This window comes from Eublepharis macularius, chromosome 2 (assembly GCF_028583425.1).
Source record: "Eublepharis macularius isolate TG4126 chromosome 2, MPM_Emac_v1.0, whole genome shotgun sequence".
NCBI classification, from domain to species: domain Eukaryota; kingdom Metazoa; phylum Chordata; class Lepidosauria; order Squamata; family Eublepharidae; genus Eublepharis; species Eublepharis macularius.
Genome location: NC_072791.1, coordinates 174,262,450 through 174,284,328, shown reverse-complemented (window position 1 = coordinate 174,284,328; position 21,879 = coordinate 174,262,450). Strand labels below are relative to the sequence as shown.

The following is a 21,879-nucleotide window of genomic DNA, read 5'->3' as shown; positions in this document are numbered from 1 at the left end:
GCTGGGGAAAGTACAAAAAGGGCAAACACAATTATGAGTAGGGTTGGAAATGGGTTTGTGCGTACCAAAAGAAAAATCCAGGAAATCTGGATCTGTGTTTCAGGGATCTCAAAAAAAAAAAAAACCTGGATTCCTGAAATCAGGGAGAGATTCTCTGATCTGTTTATGATAGACCAGAAAATCTCAGATTTATTTGGCCATTATTCCCTATAGGGGAAACTATCTGGGGGCTATCTGGGGACAAGGAGTTATTTTTCAAGCAAAGTCCACCAAATTTGTGGAAAACCTACTCCTGACTGTACTTTAAAGTCCACCCAAGTTTCAGGAACCCCAGGGTCTAATTCTATGGCCCTCTGAAGAAGGTGCCCCTAGCCACTCTCTATTGTTCCCTATGGGGAAAACATTTCCATGCAGGCACTCAGGCAGAAACACACAGGGGCAAGGTTGTCAGTGGCCAAAAGCACACTCCCAAATGCAACCTCCACCCAGAGAAAGTCCAACATGACCAAAGTGAAGCAAGGGCATGGATGGCATCCCCGTCTCAGAATCAAAGGGAATCCAGGGCCAACATCAACCAGAGAATCATGTCAAAAGGGAGAATTCAAGCCAAACAAAACTGAAGCACTGTTGCAACTTAGCCCAACTGAACCAGTGTCACTGACAGAAGCCAAGCAGATAAGGAGAGCTCCTGCATGGTTTGGCCCCTCACTCCCCCTCTTTGAAAGAAAAGCAGAAGACTTCCAGGAAGGAGTCAGCCACAGTACGAAGCCATGTTTCCCGGATTTAGCCAGGGTGGGTGGATTCAGGTTCCTGGATCGAGTTCCAGATCCTCTGATTTGATTCTGGAAAGCTGGGTTTAGCCTGATTAGCAAAAATCTGGCTTTTTTCCTGGATCTGGATTGCACACCCTTATAGTTGGGACACGTTTCTCAAGGAGTCTGGGATTTTTCAGTTTAGAAAAGAGATGGGGATAGAGGTTTATAACATTATGCATAGGGTAGTGAGGATGGACAAAGAAACTTTTTCTCCCTCTCCCATACTAGTACTTGAAGGCATCTAAATAATGCTCCGTTGAGGCAGTGGAGAGGGAGCATGGAACACAAAACTCCTTGCACCTATTGACCAAGGTTGCCCTTTGTTGAACTTTTCCCACCTTTGGGATGAAACCAGGTTTCCACAGAGCTGGGTGACCTGAAGAGGGCCAGGAGACATCTAGAATAGCACTGGCAGAGAAATACTGAATCTGACAGTTCATGCTATAGTCTCTTGTAAGATCTATGAAGCAATGATGGTAGTGGCAAAGAAATGGTATTTCTCTGCTATTATCAGCTAGTTCATCATGACCATCCTAGTTGTTTAAGGTAGCCTATCAAACGTGTGTGCGTGCTGTCAAGTTGTAACCAACTTATGATGGCCCATAGGCAAGAGACACTCAGAGGTGCTTTGTCATTGCTAACCTGAGTAGCAGCTATAGCCTTCTTTGATGGGCTCCCTTCCAAATACTGACCAGGGCTGACTGTGTTTAGCTTCCAAGATCTGATGAGATTGAGCTGCCTGGACCATTCAGTTCAGCTTGGCATCTGCTGACTCCTAAATCTGAGCTTTTATTGTTTCAACAGTTAGTTGTAATACTTTCACAAAGCTTTTGTTGATAAAATATCAAGACTACTCTCTGATCAAGATACTTATCCATTCTGTGCATGATCAGGCGCAGTCTGTTTTCATTTGTTACTCTTATTGCATGCTTTGTATGAAATATACCGAGGAAGGACCTTGGGCCCAAATGTATCTGTTTCTATAAATATGGAGAAAAATGTACAATACCACCTGTATAGTTTAAAACTGTCCATTTGAATATGCAGTGGTAATGTAATATATTGAGCCACTGTTTAGCCATTTATTTTTTCTCTTCAGTTTGATTAAATTATATACTGGTCTTATGTTGATTTGTGCTTCTTTCACAATTTAATGTATTTTGGTGCAACCTCTTGGGTTACATTCACATCTGAGTTACCAAAGTCCACCAGAAATAATCCCTAATATACCATGTGACGAAACCACTACATTTTAATATGGCTCAAGGTTACTTCCTAGAGTGCCTGGGATCTTAGTCCCTTGGGGTTTACGTTAGAATAACCTATTCATTCCACATTAGACTACCTTTCCAAACTTAATCCTTTTTAGACAAAAGGAAAACAAGTTTTGATGGGACCAGCTGTTTTTCATGGTAGATCAGTCATTAACAGCTACTTGGTGAGAAGGAGATTAATTTTTGGTAGGTTTCTACTTGGTAATGTTATGACTTCAGAGACAGGGCTTTACATTGGGCTGGCTAAATCAGCTAATAAGTCTCAGAGAGAAGGCTGGTCTGGGTCAAATTCCATTATCTATAAATAATTTTTTTGGGGGGTTGTCTTCTTTTGTCCCAATTGGAACCTTGTGAATTTTGTGACCACAGGATGGTGGGTGGAGATTTACAGCCGCCACCTACCATCTTGTCACTGCAGGGGAACTCTGTGCATGCTTTGAGGAATCTACAGTCAAATCCAATTGTGTTTATTGGATGTCCTATCCTGTTGGTTGTATTGACATATTTTGTGTAATATGCCTTGATCCCATGATAAAGGCCGACAATAAATGATGTAACTAAAAAAAGGATTGTGTATAGCATGAACAGATGGTATAATCATTTACTTAACATGTTACTTAAGGGGAGAGGGCCCTGGTTCAGGGGTAGAGCATTTGCTTTGTAGGCAGAAGGTTCCAAAGTGCAAGCCCTGGTATCTCTAATTACAAGGATCAGGGAGTAGATATGAAAGACCTTTGCTTCATATTTGCTTTAAAAGTTGGGTTCCCTCTTGTACAATCATATATATGGTGGTAAAAAACAAGTTTTAGCTTAACTATCTACTACCCATTTCCTGTGTTTGATGGATTATTTTTTCCTTTTTCTGCAGAGAACAGCAAAGCAAGCAAAGGAAAGAGGCCAACTAAAGAGACAAAGTCTAGCTTCAAAATATGGGTCGGACATTACTAAGTTCTTTGTGAAACTATAAAGTGAAGTCACCCTCTGTATTAAGGGTAGTATTGAACACAGTGATACAAATCATATACTCTAACATGATACTAAACTTCTGTAATAAGAATCAGTCATGTACCTTTAGCTGTGCATTATCTATTGAGTTTGTCTTATTATAAACATTTGTAATTACTATTATCTATCACTTTCTTGTACAATTTGGATGTTAAACTTTATTACTATAACCAAAGGCCACTCTCAGCCTTGTAGATGGTATCAGCAGATCTTCTGAAGTAGCTATATAAACTGATCTGACATGGAATTCCATTTTTGAGCTATTAATAACATCAACAAATATGACAGTTCTGTCCATTCAGTGGAATCAGCCTCCAACTGCAATGCTATAGCTCCATCTTTGCAGCAGCTGTCTATTCAATAGTATTTGGGATGTATAAATTACCAGATATAGTATAACAATTGCTCATGTGATTATGAAGCTGATTTTCTTTAGCAACAAATTTAAAAGAAAGACCAAGCTCCTACAGTTAGAGTGCAGTGGACATACAACACCTTACAGAACTAGAACAAGTAGAACCAGTGCATTAAAATAATCCTTTACTTATTAGATCAGTACATACATACATACATACATAAGCAAACAGGTGCATGACAATATGGAAAGGTAAAAGTTAGTGGTCCATATAGCAAGAGTGCTGGTGGTAGTCTGAAACCCTTTCATGACCTTTTTTATAAGCTTACAGAAGCTGGTGCAGGTTAGTTGATTTTTGGCCAGCTTCAGTAAACATCAGGTATTAACTGAATTTCAGAAACTACATTTTACTGAAGCTTTACACAGCTTTAACCTAATTATGTTGGCATCATATAACTAGTGCACAGCTTTATAGGTAAGCATAAAATAGAAGAGAATCAGCTTTTAAAACCTGGTACTAGAATACTACAAGTTGCAAAAATACTTAAATTGTACACTTGATATTAATAAATATAGTCCTATCATATGTTGTTCATGGTCTACAGATTGCCTCAATCAGAAAAAAGCTCAACAACGCACAGCAGCAGTCCTGTTCCCACTTCCCACAAAATATATTTACAAAGCCCTATGTAATAGCTAAAGTTAGATAAGGGATTTAAACAGAAACAATTTACAGTTCTCCAAAACCATATTCATAATCTATTCCTTCTGACAAAGTTAGCATTCAGCATAGGCACTAAAAGTGCCTAGCTTCTGAGGAAGCTGATTACTAATTACAATAGGATTATCCTAGTTTCCAAAGCTATACTTCTCAGGACACACACTTCCACAGCAAGACAGGGCTGCTACATTCCACCAAGATGAGATGGAAAGTCCAGTGGAGTACACAGTGACATCAGAAGAATGTTGTATCAGATGAGAAGGCACCTGCAAGTCGGAAGTCATCTTTTGTAAAAACACTATACATTCGCTGAGGCAGAGGTTTAGAATAAGGGGCAGGCCGAGGGATGGTCATGCGTAAAATAACTTCACGCCCTGCAGGTGATGGAAAATCTGCAACTGATCCTGAACTCAATCGCTTCTCATCTGAGGAGCCAGACCTCTTCAGTTCTTCATCAAATGGCAGCATTGTGGCTACCTAAAAGGAATCCAAAAGCCTCATTACTGGGATAGCCTTCATAAAAGTATTTACATTGGAGAATTTGCATGGTAATTGAGACAAAACAGCACAAGAGCGAAGTGTATAGCAAGACCCCAATGTCTACAAATAGCACTACAAATATATATGCAAGACAAACAAATGAACATGCCAGTAACAGCAGTATTCATTGGATTTCTAAACTACAAGGGAAAAAAATACACATTCCTTCATTTAGAGCCTCTTGAACCTCTGCATTACAGGAACTCTGGTAATAACAGGCAACCCTACTCAATGGAATACAACCTAGACCACTGCCAGCTGCTAGAAGTAGGACTTCAATGGCTTTAGCCTCCACCAAGGCCCTCCCACTTTAAAATAATATTAAACATAAGGCATCATTTTCATATAGAAATTCAAGCATATTACACTGACTATAAGAGTCTGTTCCAATTTACCAACATTTTGGTCAATATCAAGGAAAGTAATATTAACTAGGGCTGTACTTTCAAATGCTTCTCTTCAAGTTCTGTATTATTTCTGGCAGTGGTCCTTCCCACACCCTGCTACTTGAGATTTTTAACTGGAGATATGAACTAGGACCTGATGCATGCAAAGCACATGCTATGGCACTTCTCCATCTGTTTTAAGTTAACCTTACACTAGACTAGCACCAAAAGAAGTGGTAAATGGACTTAACTAGTGAGCTCATTTCAGAAAGCTGCTCCATGCAAAAAAAAAAAAGTTGCTTTCTTGCAAAGTGACTGAATAATTAGCTAACAACTGTTTCACAACTGACCATGGTAAATCTGTTTATGCAAGCATTTTATCAAGCAATTACATATTCAAAAACATTAAACTGGTTAAGAATCTTTCTATAATCAATGTCAAAAAGGGCAGGGATTGGGAAGTTTGGTACTTGGTTATGGAATTTCTGTATTAATATGCTTCACAAACTAAAAAAAATCTTCCCTAGTCTGATCAAGTCAGATGCATCAGCAATAGCTCTAGAAGGCAATGCTCCAAGAGACATTCCAACCTCAAACGTTTGTCAGGTTCTGAATACCCACTTAAAGTTCCAGTTTTTCAGTCTCAAGATTTTTCACAACTTGATTTCAAAACTTGGCACTTAAGTTGGAAAAAAGAGATTATTCTAATCATTTGTATTAATGAATGGTACTGGTCAAATCAAGCCATTGTATTAAGCTTGCTATAGCATTCATTTCTATGCACCTACATGAAGTTAGGTGGATGACTAGAAAATGAGGGAAAAGGCTAATTACCTCCTCAGAAGATTCAGTCAGCTGGATAAGAGAGAACACCAGTGATAAAAGATAGAAAGAAAGGCAAGTCAGAGATGACTCACATGGGGTTAGACAGAGGTTTCAGAAGGTCCTGCATTCAAGGAGTATGTTGCTGTCAAGGGAACTACTGTGACACACACTCAGACAAATGTAACACACTGACGCACAACTAGTACAGAGAAACTGAAGTCATCTTAATACAAGTCAAATCCATTCAAGTTTTACCCATTCAATTTATGTAACTTTCGAAACATGCCTGATCCAGTAATTTCTGAAGGATACAGCTTTTGCCTATCCACAATGGCTGGCCCATTTCAGATACAGCAATAGCTGTACTCCTGAGGCAGTCAAAGAAATGAACAGAGCAATGAAATGAACAAGAGCTTCTTTTTGCAACAGAGTTTACAAGCACAATCTGGATCAGGCAGTTTATTTATGTTAATCTTCTATCCTCCCCCTACTAAGAAACCATCCATCCTTCAAATGCTTAAAAAGATTGTCTAACTAATTTGTACCAGTTAATGCACCTGAAGAAATTAGAAAAAGCTGTTGCCACAGAGAGAAATTCTTAAAAAGTAGTATTGTATAAAATGCATAACCACCATCACATTTTTAAGGATAAAGGGATTTTCTAGAAAATGGTTTTTGAGAGTCATGTAGCCTCAACCCAGACCTTTGGGTAATTATAAGCTCCAGGCCTTCTTTTCTTGCAAAATCTGAAAAAGCATGTAGCTTTGCCCTTTATGACCCACTGGCAGTCTTTTGAATGATATTCCCAAATTAACTGTTGCTCAGTGTTTCCTATTAAAAGCATTAAAAAGAGTACTTGAGGTACAAATGTATTCCAGAAACAACTGGATTTTCCCATTGGTATAACATCCCATCCTGGGTCATGTTAAATATTGGTGAATAAAGTGACCACACCTAAGTTTCCTTAGCCCTAACTTTCATTTTTTTCTCCCCAACTTTATTTAGTTAGTTTGCTACAGCTGAGGTTTCATTTCTAAAAAAGTATACTAAAATGGATAGTAGTTGCTAGAGGTGGGCATGAACCGGAAAAAAAACAAACCGTGCAGTTCATCGCATTTCACGAACCATGAACTTTCATGAACCTGCCCCGATTCACAAACCGGTTCATTTGGTTCGTGAAAACGTCACATCCAGGTCAGCAAATGTCACTTCTGGGTCAACAGAAGGTCTGCAGGAAGTCCATCCCCCTGTTGCCTAGGAAACTGACTGATTGGCACCAGGCTGTCTGCAGTGACAAACCAAAAAACAAACCAAATGAACCAGCATAAAATTCGTGGCGGTTCATCAGAAATGGGCTCTGACAAACCGCTGGTTTGCGAATCGCGAACTGGCTCGGTTCGTCACAAACTTTGGTTCGTATTTTGGTTCATGCCCATCTCTACCAGCTGCTCTTCTTCCAGACCAAAATTATATTAACAGATAGCCTAAAATAATCTATGTGAAAGAAGAAAAGTAGTTGTGGTTACTTGAACTTCCAACACTGAAGAGGTGCTAGCTTTAGGCAAAACCTTGTGAGTTATTCTCAATGTCTCCTTCTGTGATCGCACTGCACTACCACCAAGGGTGGGATAGATGCCTTGGACCAGTTGGCACACTAACATACCATAAAGTAAACAGATAGCCAACAACATTATTTTCAGACATGTTGGATGTTGGTCTTGTTGCCCTTTTTATAATATGTCTGTCTGCAATCCAAATTGTGAAAAAAACAAAAGGAGGCATATATTCCTCGCGAGCCTTAGTCAAGAGTTCATGGACTGATCTCTCCTTCAGATCAGGTACGTCCACTTTCAACTACATGCTACCATTTCTCCTCAAACAATCCCAGAAGCCACTGTGTTGTAGTGGTTCAAGTGTTGGACTAGGATCTGGGAGACCCAGGTTCAAATTCCTACTCTGCCATGGAAACTTGCTGGGTGACGTTGGGCCAGTCATACACTCGCAGCCTAATCTAACTCACTGGGTATTGCAAGGATAAATTGGAGGAGATGAGAATGGAATGTGAGCCACTTTGTGTCCCCATTGTTTAAAATGTTTAAAAATGCTTAGGAATGGCTACAGATCTTCACAAACCAATATAAACTTAGTTAAACATGTTTGTGCTGTTATATTTATTTATATCCTGCTTTTTTCCCAAAATGGTCCCAAACAGCCTATATCATAGTTCTCCTTCTCCTCCATTTCATCCTTACAATAATCATTTTGTGAGGGAAGTTAGCCAGAAAGTATGTGACAGTCGCAAGCTTACTCAGTCAGCTATGCTTACCTGACCCTGGATTTCTCAGATCCTACTCTGGTACTCTAACCACTACACCACCCTGGTTTTCAATGGAGATATTGTTTTTCTATAAGAAATGCAAAAGTCATTGGTTGCTCAGACTTAGATCTTAAGCTATGTCATGCTAGAGGAAAACAATTTCCCTGCCTCTCCCTCCCTTACCACAGCCTTCTTTGGCTCCTGATATTGTGCTCCGACAAGGTCAATGGACCCAAAAGAACAGGGTACAAAGAAAACTGGGAGTCTAATGTGGAGAACAGCTTGTGCTCAAAGTGGGAGGGAAGAATCACAAAAACAAAGGAGCTCCTGTTACATTGATGGAACAGCCCTTTAGGATCCAAGCCTAAATGTGTATATAGTACCAAACATACAACACAAGGCACAATCATTTTGGGATAGGCTTGCAGGGGTGACTGCAGTATACTGTACCTACTGACTCCATTTGACAACCAGCTTGGTGTCATGGATGAGAATCAGGGACACTCAGTTCAGATCTCCACCCTGACATGAGGGTAGTGAGAATAACATGGAGGAGGAGAAGACTGATCTATGCTACTTAGAGCTCCCTGGAGGAAGGGCAGCATAAAAATATACTAAATAAATGAGTAATTCATGAAATACAATTTCATTTCTATGGGATTCATTTACAAACATATGAATACTGATTTGGGTCAGTGGTGCAGTCAGATAATTTTTGACTCAAGACTTTATGGTCTTTATCTCCCTGCCCCTTTAAGATAGTAAAATAGACTTCAAAATCAAAGGTACATTCTGCCTTTGGGCCCCACTGCTGAGCCCAGGAGCTGAAGAAGAAGTCTAGGGCCCAAAATTCTAGTCCTAACAGCACTACTGTCTGGGGTAACCAGATATTCCCAGAACATCAAATGTTTCTCTCCACACCCCTCTCCCCAGACTAAAAGATGATGTCTTGCTTCAATCTCCAACAAAAATAAACTGAGTGAGAAGGTATCCAAGATTATTAAAATAACTAGAGATTTTAGCTTCATTTAATAAACAGCATTTTTAAAAAGCCTACAAGGCTGTTGTAACAAACTGAATACTGGAATCAAATACTAATGAATGGTAACAAAATTAGCACAGTTTGATAAAAAGCTGCCTGCCTCCCAACTCCTTGTGGAGTAGTGTTCTTATAAACAGACAATCACTTAGGGTACATCATTTTATGACACTTCAGTTTCACTTGCAGTATGGCCACACCTAACACTGAAGGAGGAAATGAATGTGAAGATAAATATATGACTTTCCAAGCACAGCAGGAGACACCTTATTATTACCAGTATGTAAATGAATGCCACTATTTCATTTCAAAGCCATAGTTTTTATTGCAATGGTTTCTCCACTGCATTAAAAATTACATATTGTGACACAGGCTGATTTCTGCTCCTTCATGAAACACCAATCCTACTTAGAAACTGTTCAGTCTTCAAAAGTAGTGAGTCAAGTTCATTTCAGGGGATTAATTAAAAAATTAAAGAGATGTAACACAGGAAGTGGTAGCTAGTGGAGACTACAGGAAGATAGCCATGGAATGAGCCAAACTACCCAGCACTCTAAAAGCGACAAGAGGGAACAAAACAACTTAAAGGAAGCATGGCTTCCTAAAGCCGCAGAGCTGTTACTTCACACATAATTAAAAACATCAATCACAATGTAATATAAGTAGTAACAGGAAAGTGTTCCACTTTTATGTCTGGATGCAGAGTTATCAATAGAAAAAATGTATATGGTTTTCCTGCTCATAAAAATCTACCCAAGTTAAAATATGTTCCTACTAAATGAATTTCAATCCACCGAGCACTACAAGAATTAACACCACATATCAGTTCTATTGCAAAAAACACAAGATTGAATCCAAGAACATGTGTGTGTCTAATTGGGTCTTCCCATTCCCCTTCCTGCTACAGCTCCTCACACCATGAGAAGCCACTCAAAGAGCAAAAGATTCTCTGGAATATGTAATATGGCATAAGAGGTTGCAGCTCAAGTGGAAGGAGGGAGAATCCCTGAACTCAAGCATAAAGCCAAAGTACATTGTGGTTGTGCAAGGGTCACTTTAGATCAAGCCATAAAGGCAAACTGCTTGAAAAACTAAAAGCCTGCAATCATAAATTGCCTGGTTACTGGTTAATTGTAGTTTTGCATCCTTGACTCCCTTCTCTGCAACACCTGTCCAACCTTTTGACTGGGATATAAAGGCTCAGGGCTCTCCATTCCTACTTGTATCTGACGGAGGGAGATTTGATTCTCAAAAGATTATACCCTGGAAATCATGTTGGTCTTTAAGATGCTACTGGACTTGAACCTTGCTGTTCTAATACAGATCAACATGGTTCCCTGTCCCCCCGAAACTAGTTACTTAAGATCATTTTTTGACCTTCAGTCTTCCCCTCTTCTGCAGCTCACAGCTATGTGTACCATCTGCTCCGCATATTCTGCTGCTCTTCCCTCAACTACTTCTCCTCCTCTCATTCCTCTTCTAAATTTCCTTCTCTTGGATGTCCCTGCTTCCTAAGTCTTTCTACGCTTTCCCCCCAAACTCTTTTGCTTGCCCTAAGATCTCAGCAGCTGGACCAATGACAGATCCTGAGATTACTGTACACACTACAACAGCCCTGAATCTGTTATAGCATGATGACAAATAAAACCCTAACCATTAAATAACTTGATTTCGTTCTGGCAGCCCAGGAACCATATCACTTCATGTGAAGCAAACAACTCTAACCAACCCTAAGGTAGAGCAATGTGCATGAATTTTTACTATTATTCAAAGAATAACCGCAATGGAAGGAATACTAATCAATAATTCAAACTTGGTCAAATATTTCCATTCTAGTCAGTTTCAGATTCAACACAACCAGATATCCTTACACTGAAAGCAGCTGTCAAGCATGCCAGCATCCTTCTCAACAAAAACAATGTGATCATCTTATATTAGATGTTAAAAAGTTCAGCTTACCCTCTGTGCATTCATGAAAAGTTTATGAATTATAGTGCCGGCAGGCCCTCTTCCAGCACCAATGACAGGTACCTCTGGCTGTTCCAAAAAGCTATTTACAAAACTGGCAGCACAAAAAAAAGTAGAAAAGAAAATCAGCAAAGATGTGTCACTTTCCCTTAAAACAGTGCTTGATTCTTTAAAATCTTTTCATAATAATATAAATATTCCTATTAGGTCTGACAGTACTAGTCACATAATTCAAGGTAACTAATTTAGGACACGTTCATTAATGCAGATACATGCCTTCTCATCCCTTGGATGCTCTTTTGTGAATGAATGGCAGGTAATGTGAAATTTCTTTGACCTTTGATAGCTCATTCACCTATTCGGGCCATTTATACAGCTGCAGTCATAAAATTATCAAGCAATGCATGTTAAAATTTCTCATCGGCCTGCTTCCCATCTACATTCTTTAAATATTTCCACGATGATACTCAATACTGGTTGAAACAGCACTTCTTTGCCGCTTCATATAGGGCTGATGCAAACTTAGTTCCTGATCCCTTTAGCTATGGGTGCTTTGCCACAGGACTGAGCATTTCTCCCCCACCCACCCCACCCATGTCTCTCCTCTGCCATACTCAAGTTGTCTCTGCATTCTTCCTGCCAGCCTTGTGTGTGTGTGTTATGTGTCGTCAAGTCCGACCTATGGTGACCCTATGAATGAAAGACCTCCAAAACATCCTATCATTAAGACTTGCTCAGATCCTGCAAACTGGAGGGCATGGCTTTTTATTGAGTCAAGCCATCGTGTTTCAGGTCTTCCTCTTTTCCTACTGCCTTCCTACTGACTTTTCTAGAGAATCTTGTCTTCTCATGATGTGACCAAAGTACAATAGCCTCAGTTTTGTCATTTTTGCTTCTAGGGAGAATTCAGGCTTGATTTGATCTAGTACCCACTTATTTGTCTTTTTGGCTGTTTCCTCCAGCACCACATTTCAAATGAATATATTTTCTTCCTGTCAGCTTTCTTCACTGTCCAACTTTCACATCCATACACAGTAATGGGGAATACCATAGTTTGGATTATCTTGATTTTGGTCCCTAAACAGACTATCTTTAAGGATTTTTTCTGGCTCCCTCACAGCTGCTCTTCCAAGTCTCAGTTTTCTGATTTCTTCATTGCAGTCTCCCTTTTGGTTGATGATTGAGCCAATGAATAGAAAATCTTGAACAATTTCAGTTTCCTAATTGTCAGCATTAAAATTGTGTAATTCCTCAATAATCTTTACTTTTCTCTTCTTAATGTTCAGCTGTAATTCTGCTTTGGTGCTTTCTCCTTTAACCTTCATCAGCAGTTGTTTCCAGTCTTCACTATTTTATGCCAGTAACGTGGTGTCATCTGCATATCTCAAATTCTTAATGTTCCTTCCACCAGTTTTCACTCCACCTTCTTTTAGATCTAATCCAGCTTTCCTTATGATATATTCTACATAGAGGTTGAACAGGTAGGGAGATAATATGCATCCCTGTCTGACATCTTTGCCAATTAGAAACCATTCTGATCCCCAATATTCTTACCCATGATTAATGTTCACTGCGGAACTAATACTAATCAGGGATTACTATTATCCAAGATTTGAAATCATCTTGACAATATAATCTCATACTCAAGACTAGGGGTGTGCACCCGAAAAAGATTTGGGTGTCCCACTTCAGGTTGTTCAAGAAAACAATTCGGGATAACCCAAATCCCAAAGCAGCAAAACAAATCGCTTTGGAAAGCTTTGCTTCGGGATTCCCGAATCAGCTTAGCAATGCTGGAGCTGATTCGGGAATCCCAAATCTTTACAAATTGAGCCCAATTTGGGTTAAAAACTCGATTTGGAAACCCGAAGCACACATCTCTATTCAGGAATGCTTCTGTTTCTTTACTCCCAAGTACACTCTTGTGTATGGAATCACAGGTGAAATGTTTGAAAGCCAGCCATGTAATACATATCAATGGCTGCCCAGCCTCAGATATACAAATAATTATGCAAGATATAATTCTGAACATAAGTTTCAAGTAAAAGGTAGAACAAGAGAGACGTGGCTTTGGGAGAATTTCAAAAGAATGGCAACCACCACCACATTGGCTTACTAATTCCCCAAAGATGTAAAGCAAAGAATACAAGACGATTTGAATCCAGTAGCAACTTAGAAGCCAACAAGATTTTCAAAGTTTAAGCTTTCAAGAATCAAAGCTCCCTTCTGAAGAAGATACTAGTGGACTCAAATTCTGCTGTTCCGCTGCAGACCGACATGGCTATCTATCTGAAAGAATACAAGATTGCTCACTTTTCTAGATCCTTGCGTTCCTCCTCTTCATCACATTTCTCTATCCCAAACTTTGCTTTCAGTGACCTTGCCCGGGCAATAGTGGCTTCCACACTCATAATCTGAGCAATGATTTCCTATGTGGAAGTAGAAAAAAAATTATTTATATGCTGCTACATCCCTCACTTTCTATTAAGTTCCCAAACTGAACATGAAAAAAAACCTACTTACTTCCAATTTTTTGTCTTCTGGGTTTGGAAACCGTAGAACTTTACTGGAGTGGGTGATTATTTGCTTAATTATCCTCTTTACTGAAGTAATATCTTCCAGTGATTCTGTTAGATGAACATGAATCAAGTGTATTGTAGTAATAATTTTATCTTTATTCCAAATGTACTTTGCACTGTTTATCAAGCATTATTTACCTTCTTCCTTTACCTTGAGCACAGCTGCATGAAGGACACAAGGTAGAAGGTGCCGTGCAAGATCTGCTGGCTTCTGACCTGCGAAATAGTGTAGCACCTGAAGACATGTAAAAGCATTGCATTATCACAATAATTCTGGCGCTAATATCCAGTCAGCTTGATTCTGTATGGCATATCTCACCATTTTCCTGCTTGCTTTAAGAAGAGTACAAAAATGATATGGCAACTAATACACTAGGATGAACACACTAGAATGCAGTAACAGCATTCTATATTTATACCTGATGGCCATCATGGGAACTTCATTAACATAGGATAAACTATTTTGCAGAGATTCTGCACAGACTTTGGACTAAAGTAGTTTTGGTACTTTGGAAATTCAGGCAAAAGTCAAACAACGTGAAACTACTGCATTCCATCCAAGTAAACAAATTTGCAGGTACATTTTCAGTAGTATGAATTCATCTGTCAACTGTCTTGTGAAGTTTGCTGCAAGAAAAGTCCCAAATAACTAACTCAGAAGGGAGAGCAACATTTGTGGCAAACAAGTGATTGTTGGTGGGAAGCTGGGTGGGCCAGATAAATAATCTGGGGAACTGAGCAAGAGGGGGTTTGAAGAAGATCTACTATAATTACTGACATGAGAAAGTTACCAAAAAAGTCATGTTCACAACATCTCTCTCTCTCTCTCTCTCTCTCTCTCTCTCTCTCTCTCTCTCTCTGATATTTTATTGTTCTATAAATTATTTCAAGTTTCCTTCAACTCAGTTTATATATTCCCTTAAATCGAGCTCTCAGCCTTAAGCTGGAGCACCATTTAGGCCTGCAGTGGTGGGGGGACAGGATGACTCTGGGCAATTGGGCTTTCAGCCAGTTTTCTGTAGCCCAATTCTCACTGGCCAGTTACATTGCTGGCAGGGGATAGGGTCAGCAAAGCTGAGGGCTGTAGGTTCCAATCTGGTCCACAGTTCATATTTAAAATGAAAGGGCTGCAAGTATGCTGTGTGTGGCCTGATTCTTCCCAGCAGTATGTCTGTCATCTTCCTCTCCCCTGCAGCCATGAGCTGGTCCCCATCCAAGCATAAACAAAATGATTACCAATTCCAAAGACTCTCATTCCAGATAGAAACTGGATTATTCAGTCTTATATTAAAAGTAACTGCATACTTAATATAAATATCTTAAGCAATACTAAAGGGATTTAGCACACCCAACATAAACGGAGTACATCATTTTAGCATAACACATTTTATAAACTTCACAATGGACAAGCAGCCTGTCATGAACCTCTTTACCTTCTCTGCCTCTCGAGTGTCATCAAAGAGTCGTCTCTGCCTTCTCGCTGGAATTGGTTTTGCTGTCTCCCATGCTTCAACCCACATGTTACTTGGAATCTTCATTCGAGCACTCAGCTCACCCTTAATGACTACATTTCCCTTTTCATCCACCATTTCCTCTTCAATGTAATCCCTAGGTGAATACCATCTCACAAAATCTTCCAGACAACAACCAGGATTGGCAGCCTAGGGGAGAAAAGAAGCAAATACAGATTTTTTTCCCCCCAGTGTGCAGTTTTCAAATCAAAATCTGGTTAACAGGATTGACTTTTATTATTTGTCAGTTAAAAATATTTAATGCTTTCTGGTTTGTTCTAATTATTTGACTATTTGCTATTATTGGTTTTAGTATTTGAAATATGTTTTTAGTAATTATTGGTTTTAGTATTTGAGATCTGTTTTTAGTAATTATTGCAGACCTCTTGTGAAGCTTATAATTCCCCCCTACCCCCCAAAAAAGAATCCAAAGCTACTACTGGCTTCACCTCACAAAGATGAAAGCGTCTTAATCAAGGAGGCTTACCTGGTTTGGCAAAGCACAATGGTGTCTCAATTTTCATTTAAAAGAACTAATACTAAAAGTCAACAATGCCCACAGAACTTCTATTTCAAAAAGGAGGGAAAGACATCTTTCTTTGATTCGAATGATTAATTTACTGTCAGTGATTAACTTACTGTCAGTGATTAACTAACTAATGTCAGTAAGTACATGGTCAGACACAAACCAAGCTAGAATATTGTAACACTACAAAATTATGAACTGAAATTTTTAAACCACTGACAAATATTATGATATTGTCCTGTGGCAGAGAAAGAGTTAGATAAAAAGAAAATGAACCACAGGTAAAATAATTATTATTGAAAGTTCCATTTGCATTGTTTAAACTATATTCATATTATTAAGACAATACTATGGAATTTGGAAATCACCATTTACCTTGAAGGATTCCATATCTGAGAGCAAACAAGCACTCTGCATGCGAGCTCGAAGATGGGCTCCTTCTGCTGACGTTCCCAGCTTAGCCAAAACTTCAGATTGTTCTTCTAATAGATCTTCTGTCATAGGAGCTGGTTCCTAAGAAATACAAACACTGAAGTTTATAAGGACCCTCCCCTTCACTTCTCTCAGTGGAGTACAGACAGTTGCCTTCAGTCCTATTAACAACCTAAATGAGAAAAAAAATAGTTTCATGTTCATTTTGAAATGTGTAATTGTCAGTTTAGCTGTGCAAACAACAGATCAGCAGCACTCAGGGAGATTAATAGATGTCCCAAGCATTTCGGATAGGAATAATAAGAAAGGAAAAATTAGGTTTTCATGATCAACTATGTGATTTGATGGAGTCAAGAATCACTCTGGTTCGGAACAGAAATTTAAACATAATGCCCAAAATAAAGGATTTACAACCACCAACTGGGTCCATTTTCCTATCCCTTTGGCACGGTTGAAGTTTCTGGGAAAATGTAGGAGCTCCCAGAATAGCAACCTGGATCCAACTACTTTCCAAAGACTTATGGGCAATTATATTTTCTTAAGAGATGTCATTCCTAATGATTCTGCTCTTTCACTGCAGACCAACACTGTGCTGTTCCTGGAGGTCCGCTAACTTCCCCCTCCATGGGCTGCAGCAGTAGGAAGGATATTGGCAGAAATTCCAATCCACTCCTTAAGAAAACTTAACAGAACTCATATGTTCTGAACTGTGTGGTCAGGTCATATGTAGGCCAACAAAACTCCCTGTGATTTTACTTATGATTATTGCATGTAAGAACCTTTAGTACCTAGCTGCCAATGTGACTTCAAATCTTCAGTCTTGCAGACTGGAGCCTCAAATTTTCCACATGAGCACATGGAATCCTTGATGGATTTTATACACTAACAGAATTTGCTAATGTCAAAAGTTCTATACCAGATTGCAGGAAGTACTTATTAAAACCAAAATTCTTTATGACACAAATTCTCAGATATAAGTCAGGGCTTTTTTTCAGCTGGAACGTGGTGGAACGGACTTCCGGAACCTCTTGAAAATGGTCACATGGCTAGTGGCCCCGCGCCCTGATCTCCAGACAGAGGGGAGTTTAGACTGCCCTCCGCGCTGCTGAGCAGTGCGCTGAGTGGCACGGAGGGCAATCTAAACTCCCCTCTGTCTAGAGATCAGGGCGCGGGGCCACCAGTCATGTGACATTTTCTCCGAGGGCAACCCACTGAGTTCCACCACCTCTTTTCCCAGAAAAAAAGCGCTGTAAGTGGAAACAAAATACCAAGATAGAGCCATTTACACAAGACTCCTTAATTTGAAAAAGAAAACAAACTAATGACTGGCAGCACATTCCACTAAAGCTAACAACAAAACTTCCATTTATGCAGTGATACAGACTGAGGAAAAATCAGAACTGCTTAGTGGTGGCAGGAGTATTGGTATAAAATAATTAGTTCTCATTCTGTAGCATCCTTTAAGGGGATAAAGGGGGGGGGGAATGGGTTTAGGAGTGCCACAAACTGAACATTTCTACTGTCAAAAAGTTAGATGGTTGACTATGGTTGGGAGGGCACACAATACTACTGAAGCTAAGCAGGTATATTCTGATCAGTGCTTGGATAGGAAGCCTCCTTGGAATCCCATGTAAGCCAGGGTGGAAGATAAGACAGGAGGTAATTGACAGAAAAACATGGTGGTCAGGTTCTCAGAAAAATGCATTTTATATGGAGGGGTAATCTCATTTAGTCTGCTGAAGCCAAAATAAGAGAACAGTCTTGGGGGCACCCTTAACAACTAACAAATTTACTGTGATTAAGTTTTGGGGAGCCAGAACATACTTCCTCAGACACATGAATAAAACAGACACATAAATAAAGTATCTCACACAATTCTAACTGAGGACACAATCTGGGCCATATGATTATTACACCATAAAAGTATTTCTAAACCTCGCTGATTTCAATAAGACACATGCTTTCTTCTCATCTGTTCAAATCAGAGCATTTAAAGTGCTTAACAGTGGTGGGATCATTATCTATTTTCCAAGCCCTGCCTTTACAGAGTTGCACAACTTTTGAGTAATCACAAAAATATGGAAGTAGACTTCAGAGCAGAATCAATTCATACAATTATTTCAACTACATCCTATACATCACCACATTTCAGATGGAAAGTTGTATCTCAATATACAGATAAACATCCATGACACAAATTGGTACTTGTGGGGAAGCAAATCCAACACCAAACAATTATTCATACATGATCATCCTTACAGTTGCTCTCCCAATCATCTTCTGCATAGTAAGAAGTACAAGACTAGCAGAAATACTTTCAAGCTACAGACTAACCTGTGTTACTGGAACATAGAGAGGTTCACCAGAATGAAGCAAGGTTAAGTTGCCATGCTGATGTAGACGACCTTCTGGCTTTAAGGCTAAAGTTTCTTTGCTGCTTTCTTTTGCAACCCCTTTTTTCACATTTTCTTGTCCATTTGCTTTAAGTTCTTCTGTGTCACTTAAGCATTCAAAAAATTCTTCTTCACTATCACTCCATGAGTCCCAAGATTTCCCCACTTCTCCCTTTTCCTTATCACTATCCTTGTGAAACTCTCTGCCCAACAGGTCTGTTTTTCCAGGGTCACCAGATGAACGGTCAAAACTATTCGCTTTTTTCCCCTCGTCCCTTGCTTTCTTTCTTTCAATGCAGCAATTTAACATCTAGAACAGAAAGCACATATTATATTAATCTCCAGCAGCAACCTTTCCATTTATTCCACAAAACAGCACATATAAGGAACAGCAACAAGGGGGGTGACAGCCAATAAAATAATGATTTTCTAAACATTTAGGCAATACCAATGTGGAAAAGCTGTTCTGTTAACTATCACTCTAACAATTTGATCTTGTGACAGAAGGAAAAGGTGGGAGAAGGTGCCTTTCCTTGCTGGGAAACTCCCTTAGAGGAAGGGTTCCCTGGAAAGAACCAAGTAAATGCAGCCACCACTCAGGATCCTCCTGAGAACTTCTAGACTCACCCACTAAGGAAGTTTCCTTCTAGCATAGGACTAGAACAATAAAGAACAGGAGGTAAACCTGGGAGAATATCTAGAAAACCATGGAACATCCATGTAGTCTGGCATGAAGGGAAGAGATTAAGAGAAACGTCCCACAGAACTATGCTGTACTAAACAAAGCTAAAAAAGGTTTTTATAAAATGGAAGATGATCTTTTTTTTTTTAAAAAAAGTGGTTGAATTAAAAAACAAAAGGGGGAGCAAAACAAAATACGGGGGAAACACTATCAAAGCACACAGACTTCCAATAAAAGCAGTAAAGTTAGTCTAAGTTTGCTAGTTACACTTTACCTAGACTATAACAGATTTCTCTGAGCTTGTGCAGTAAAAAGCTGACAGAGGGGTCTTTAACCTCAACCCATTATCCTGTGGTCACCAGATTCACACAGTTCTAACTGATACAAAAAACATCCAAAGCCCCCAGATATTGATGGAATATGACCTAAGCCAGCCTCCTCTATGATTAGCTGATTTAGCCAGTCCAATGTAAAGCCCCATCTCTGAAGTCAGAGGCTAATGTTACCAATCAGAAAATTACTAAAATTATAGTTCTCCAAACCAAGCAGCTGTTAATGATTCTGAACTACCATGACAAATAGCTGGTCCCATCAAAACTGGTTCTCTTTTGTCTAAAAAGGATCGAGTTGGAAAGGTGATCCAATGTGGAATTAATGGGTTATTCTAATGTAAACTCCGGGCGTCCAAGATCTCAGATACTCTAGGGAAACAATCTTCAGCCATATTAAAGTGTAGGGGCTTTTGTCACAGATATGCTATCCCTTAAACTACAGTAAAAAAAATGGACAAAATTTTACCACTCCTGAGGCAATATCTATGGAGTAATAAACCTTATTTTATTTTTTAAGTACACAATCAAAGTTCCATTATTTTGTATATTACTTTTGTTATAGTTACCTGAAGTTTCTGGTGCAGTAAACAACATCTCAAATCTGGAGCACCACTGGCTAACCTAACAAAAAATTACATTTATATTACTACTACAAAAATAAGAATGATTCAAATCAATACTTCCTGCATGATTGATAATTACAGTGTATTTTTCAGATCCAATAGTGCCTACCCTAGAAAGTCATAACCAGTTACAGGCCACAAAATAGCACGTCTCCCAACATCTGCTCACAAATACATAAAGAATCACCTCAAACAACTAGCTGTAGTGTATAACTGCAAATGGGATATATGTGGGCCAGACAAAACTTTTCAGGCTGGCTTTCCTCACAGGCTACTGAAAGTCTAAAATGTCTCAGGTCCCTGGACAAAGGGTGGAATACTAGGGTACAAAAGACTTAATTTGTACTGACCTATATAGGACCAAGTTAATGTGCTGCAGCAGGAAGAACACTGAAGTAGCAGCAGAAATTTGGCCCCTGCTCACTTTTAAATTGGGTTCACTTATTGCAACCTGTTGGCTATTTATAATAACCCCGACTACTAAAAAAAATCCTCACCCTGGAACAAAGAAGTTATTCTCCCATCTGTAACGCATTTCCAGGACAAATTCTTGCCAGAGATGTGCAACTCCTTTGACCCCACCATGATAGAAGTTGATCATACAAAGACAAAGGGCCAGTTTGTAAGTAAGACTATCTGAAGGAGCAGATTTGAACTGGATGTAGATATTCTAGAAAACACACACAACAGGGAGGGTTGGAGAAGAAATCAAGGACAATTGTAAGATTTGTGGGTAGAAAAAATATTCAAAGAACAAATATATGCAAATACAGGCTGCAGAATTCAGCTGCATCTGGTGTATAATTCAGTTTACCTAGAATGTTAAACCAGAATAAACACAGCTGTTTTATTTAAAATTATATATGGAGGAACACAGGTAACAGACACAGGTTTGGATATGAAAAGTAATCATTTTATTTGAAATATGAAAAGCAAAAAACTATGTATTTTTAAAGGATCCTTTTTTAAACTGAAAGTCAATGAAATCTGGTACGTTTTTTGCATACAGTTTGAACTTACATAGTCTTCACTGTCTGGAGGAGGGAGGCTTCCTGTTGAAGTACTAGTTCTGGCTTCAGATCCATCTGCTGATTTATCAGCAGCATCAGGGAATAAGTACTTGAGGGGAAAAATATATGTGTGTCAACTTTCAAACATATGTTGCTTGGACAACCAGACAGTTTGGCAATATTACTTGCTGTAAATCAGTCTGTTTTAAAGCCAGGCTATTAATGACCTGGATATTATTTGGCTTCACAAGAGACCAAGTCGTTCAAGCTGTCACAGATGGCATGTTTGTTCTAAGCCCTCCTCATCCTCCCCACCACCACCACCAGGCTTTTCTGTTTTCTATATGAGCCTCCCAGCCAGTATCATAATGGCACACGATATTCTAGTTCCAGTTTGTCTCGCTCCTCTTACCTTGTCACAGCCACGCATCTATATCTTGCTGTCCTACCCCTTCCCTGTCCTACACACTCTTCGCAGAGAATACATACACCTACAACAGCACAAACTAGAGCAGCTACATTACCAAGAAGCTGTGATAATTTAAC

At 39.3% G+C, this 21,879-nt stretch overlaps 2 protein-coding genes across 5 annotated transcripts in view; one reads left to right on the top strand and one right to left on the bottom strand.

Moving 5' to 3' along the window:
• ZRANB3 (zinc finger RANBP2-type containing 3) overlaps positions 1-3,214 on the top strand; it is a 63,870-nt gene extending 60,656 nt beyond the window's left edge. For all 3 annotated transcript variants that reach the window (XM_054970380.1, XM_054970381.1, XM_054970379.1), the window contains exon 21: positions 2,958-3,214. In XM_054970380.1, coding sequence (XP_054826355.1) covers positions 2,958-3,056 — 99 coding nt within the window. In that variant the 3' untranslated portion in view covers positions 3,057-3,214. The remainder of the gene's footprint in view (positions 1-2,957) is intronic.
• Positions 3,215-3,617: 403 nt separating this feature from the next.
• RAB3GAP1 (RAB3 GTPase activating protein catalytic subunit 1) overlaps positions 3,618-21,879 on the bottom strand; it is a 45,533-nt gene continuing 27,271 nt past the window's right edge. The window contains exons 14-24 of one of the 2 annotated variants that reach the window (XM_054970382.1): positions 21,344-21,442; positions 20,821-20,993; positions 20,267-20,321; positions 18,628-18,996; positions 16,237-16,374; positions 15,258-15,485; positions 13,963-14,059; positions 13,769-13,872; positions 13,559-13,674; positions 11,237-11,339; positions 3,618-4,647 (exon numbers count right to left, since the gene is read on the bottom strand). In XM_054970382.1, coding sequence (XP_054826357.1) covers positions 4,405-4,647; positions 11,237-11,339; positions 13,559-13,674; positions 13,769-13,872; positions 13,963-14,059; positions 15,258-15,485; positions 16,237-16,374; positions 18,628-18,996; positions 20,267-20,321; positions 20,821-20,993; positions 21,344-21,442 — 1,725 coding nt within the window. In that variant the 3' untranslated portion in view covers positions 3,618-4,404. Of the gene's footprint in view, positions 4,648-11,236; positions 11,340-13,558; positions 13,675-13,768; positions 13,873-13,962; positions 14,060-15,257; positions 15,486-16,236; positions 16,375-18,627; positions 18,997-20,266; positions 20,322-20,820; positions 20,994-21,343; positions 21,443-21,879 lie in introns of those variants that run through there. The other variant, XR_008596480.1, reaches the window with a different exon arrangement.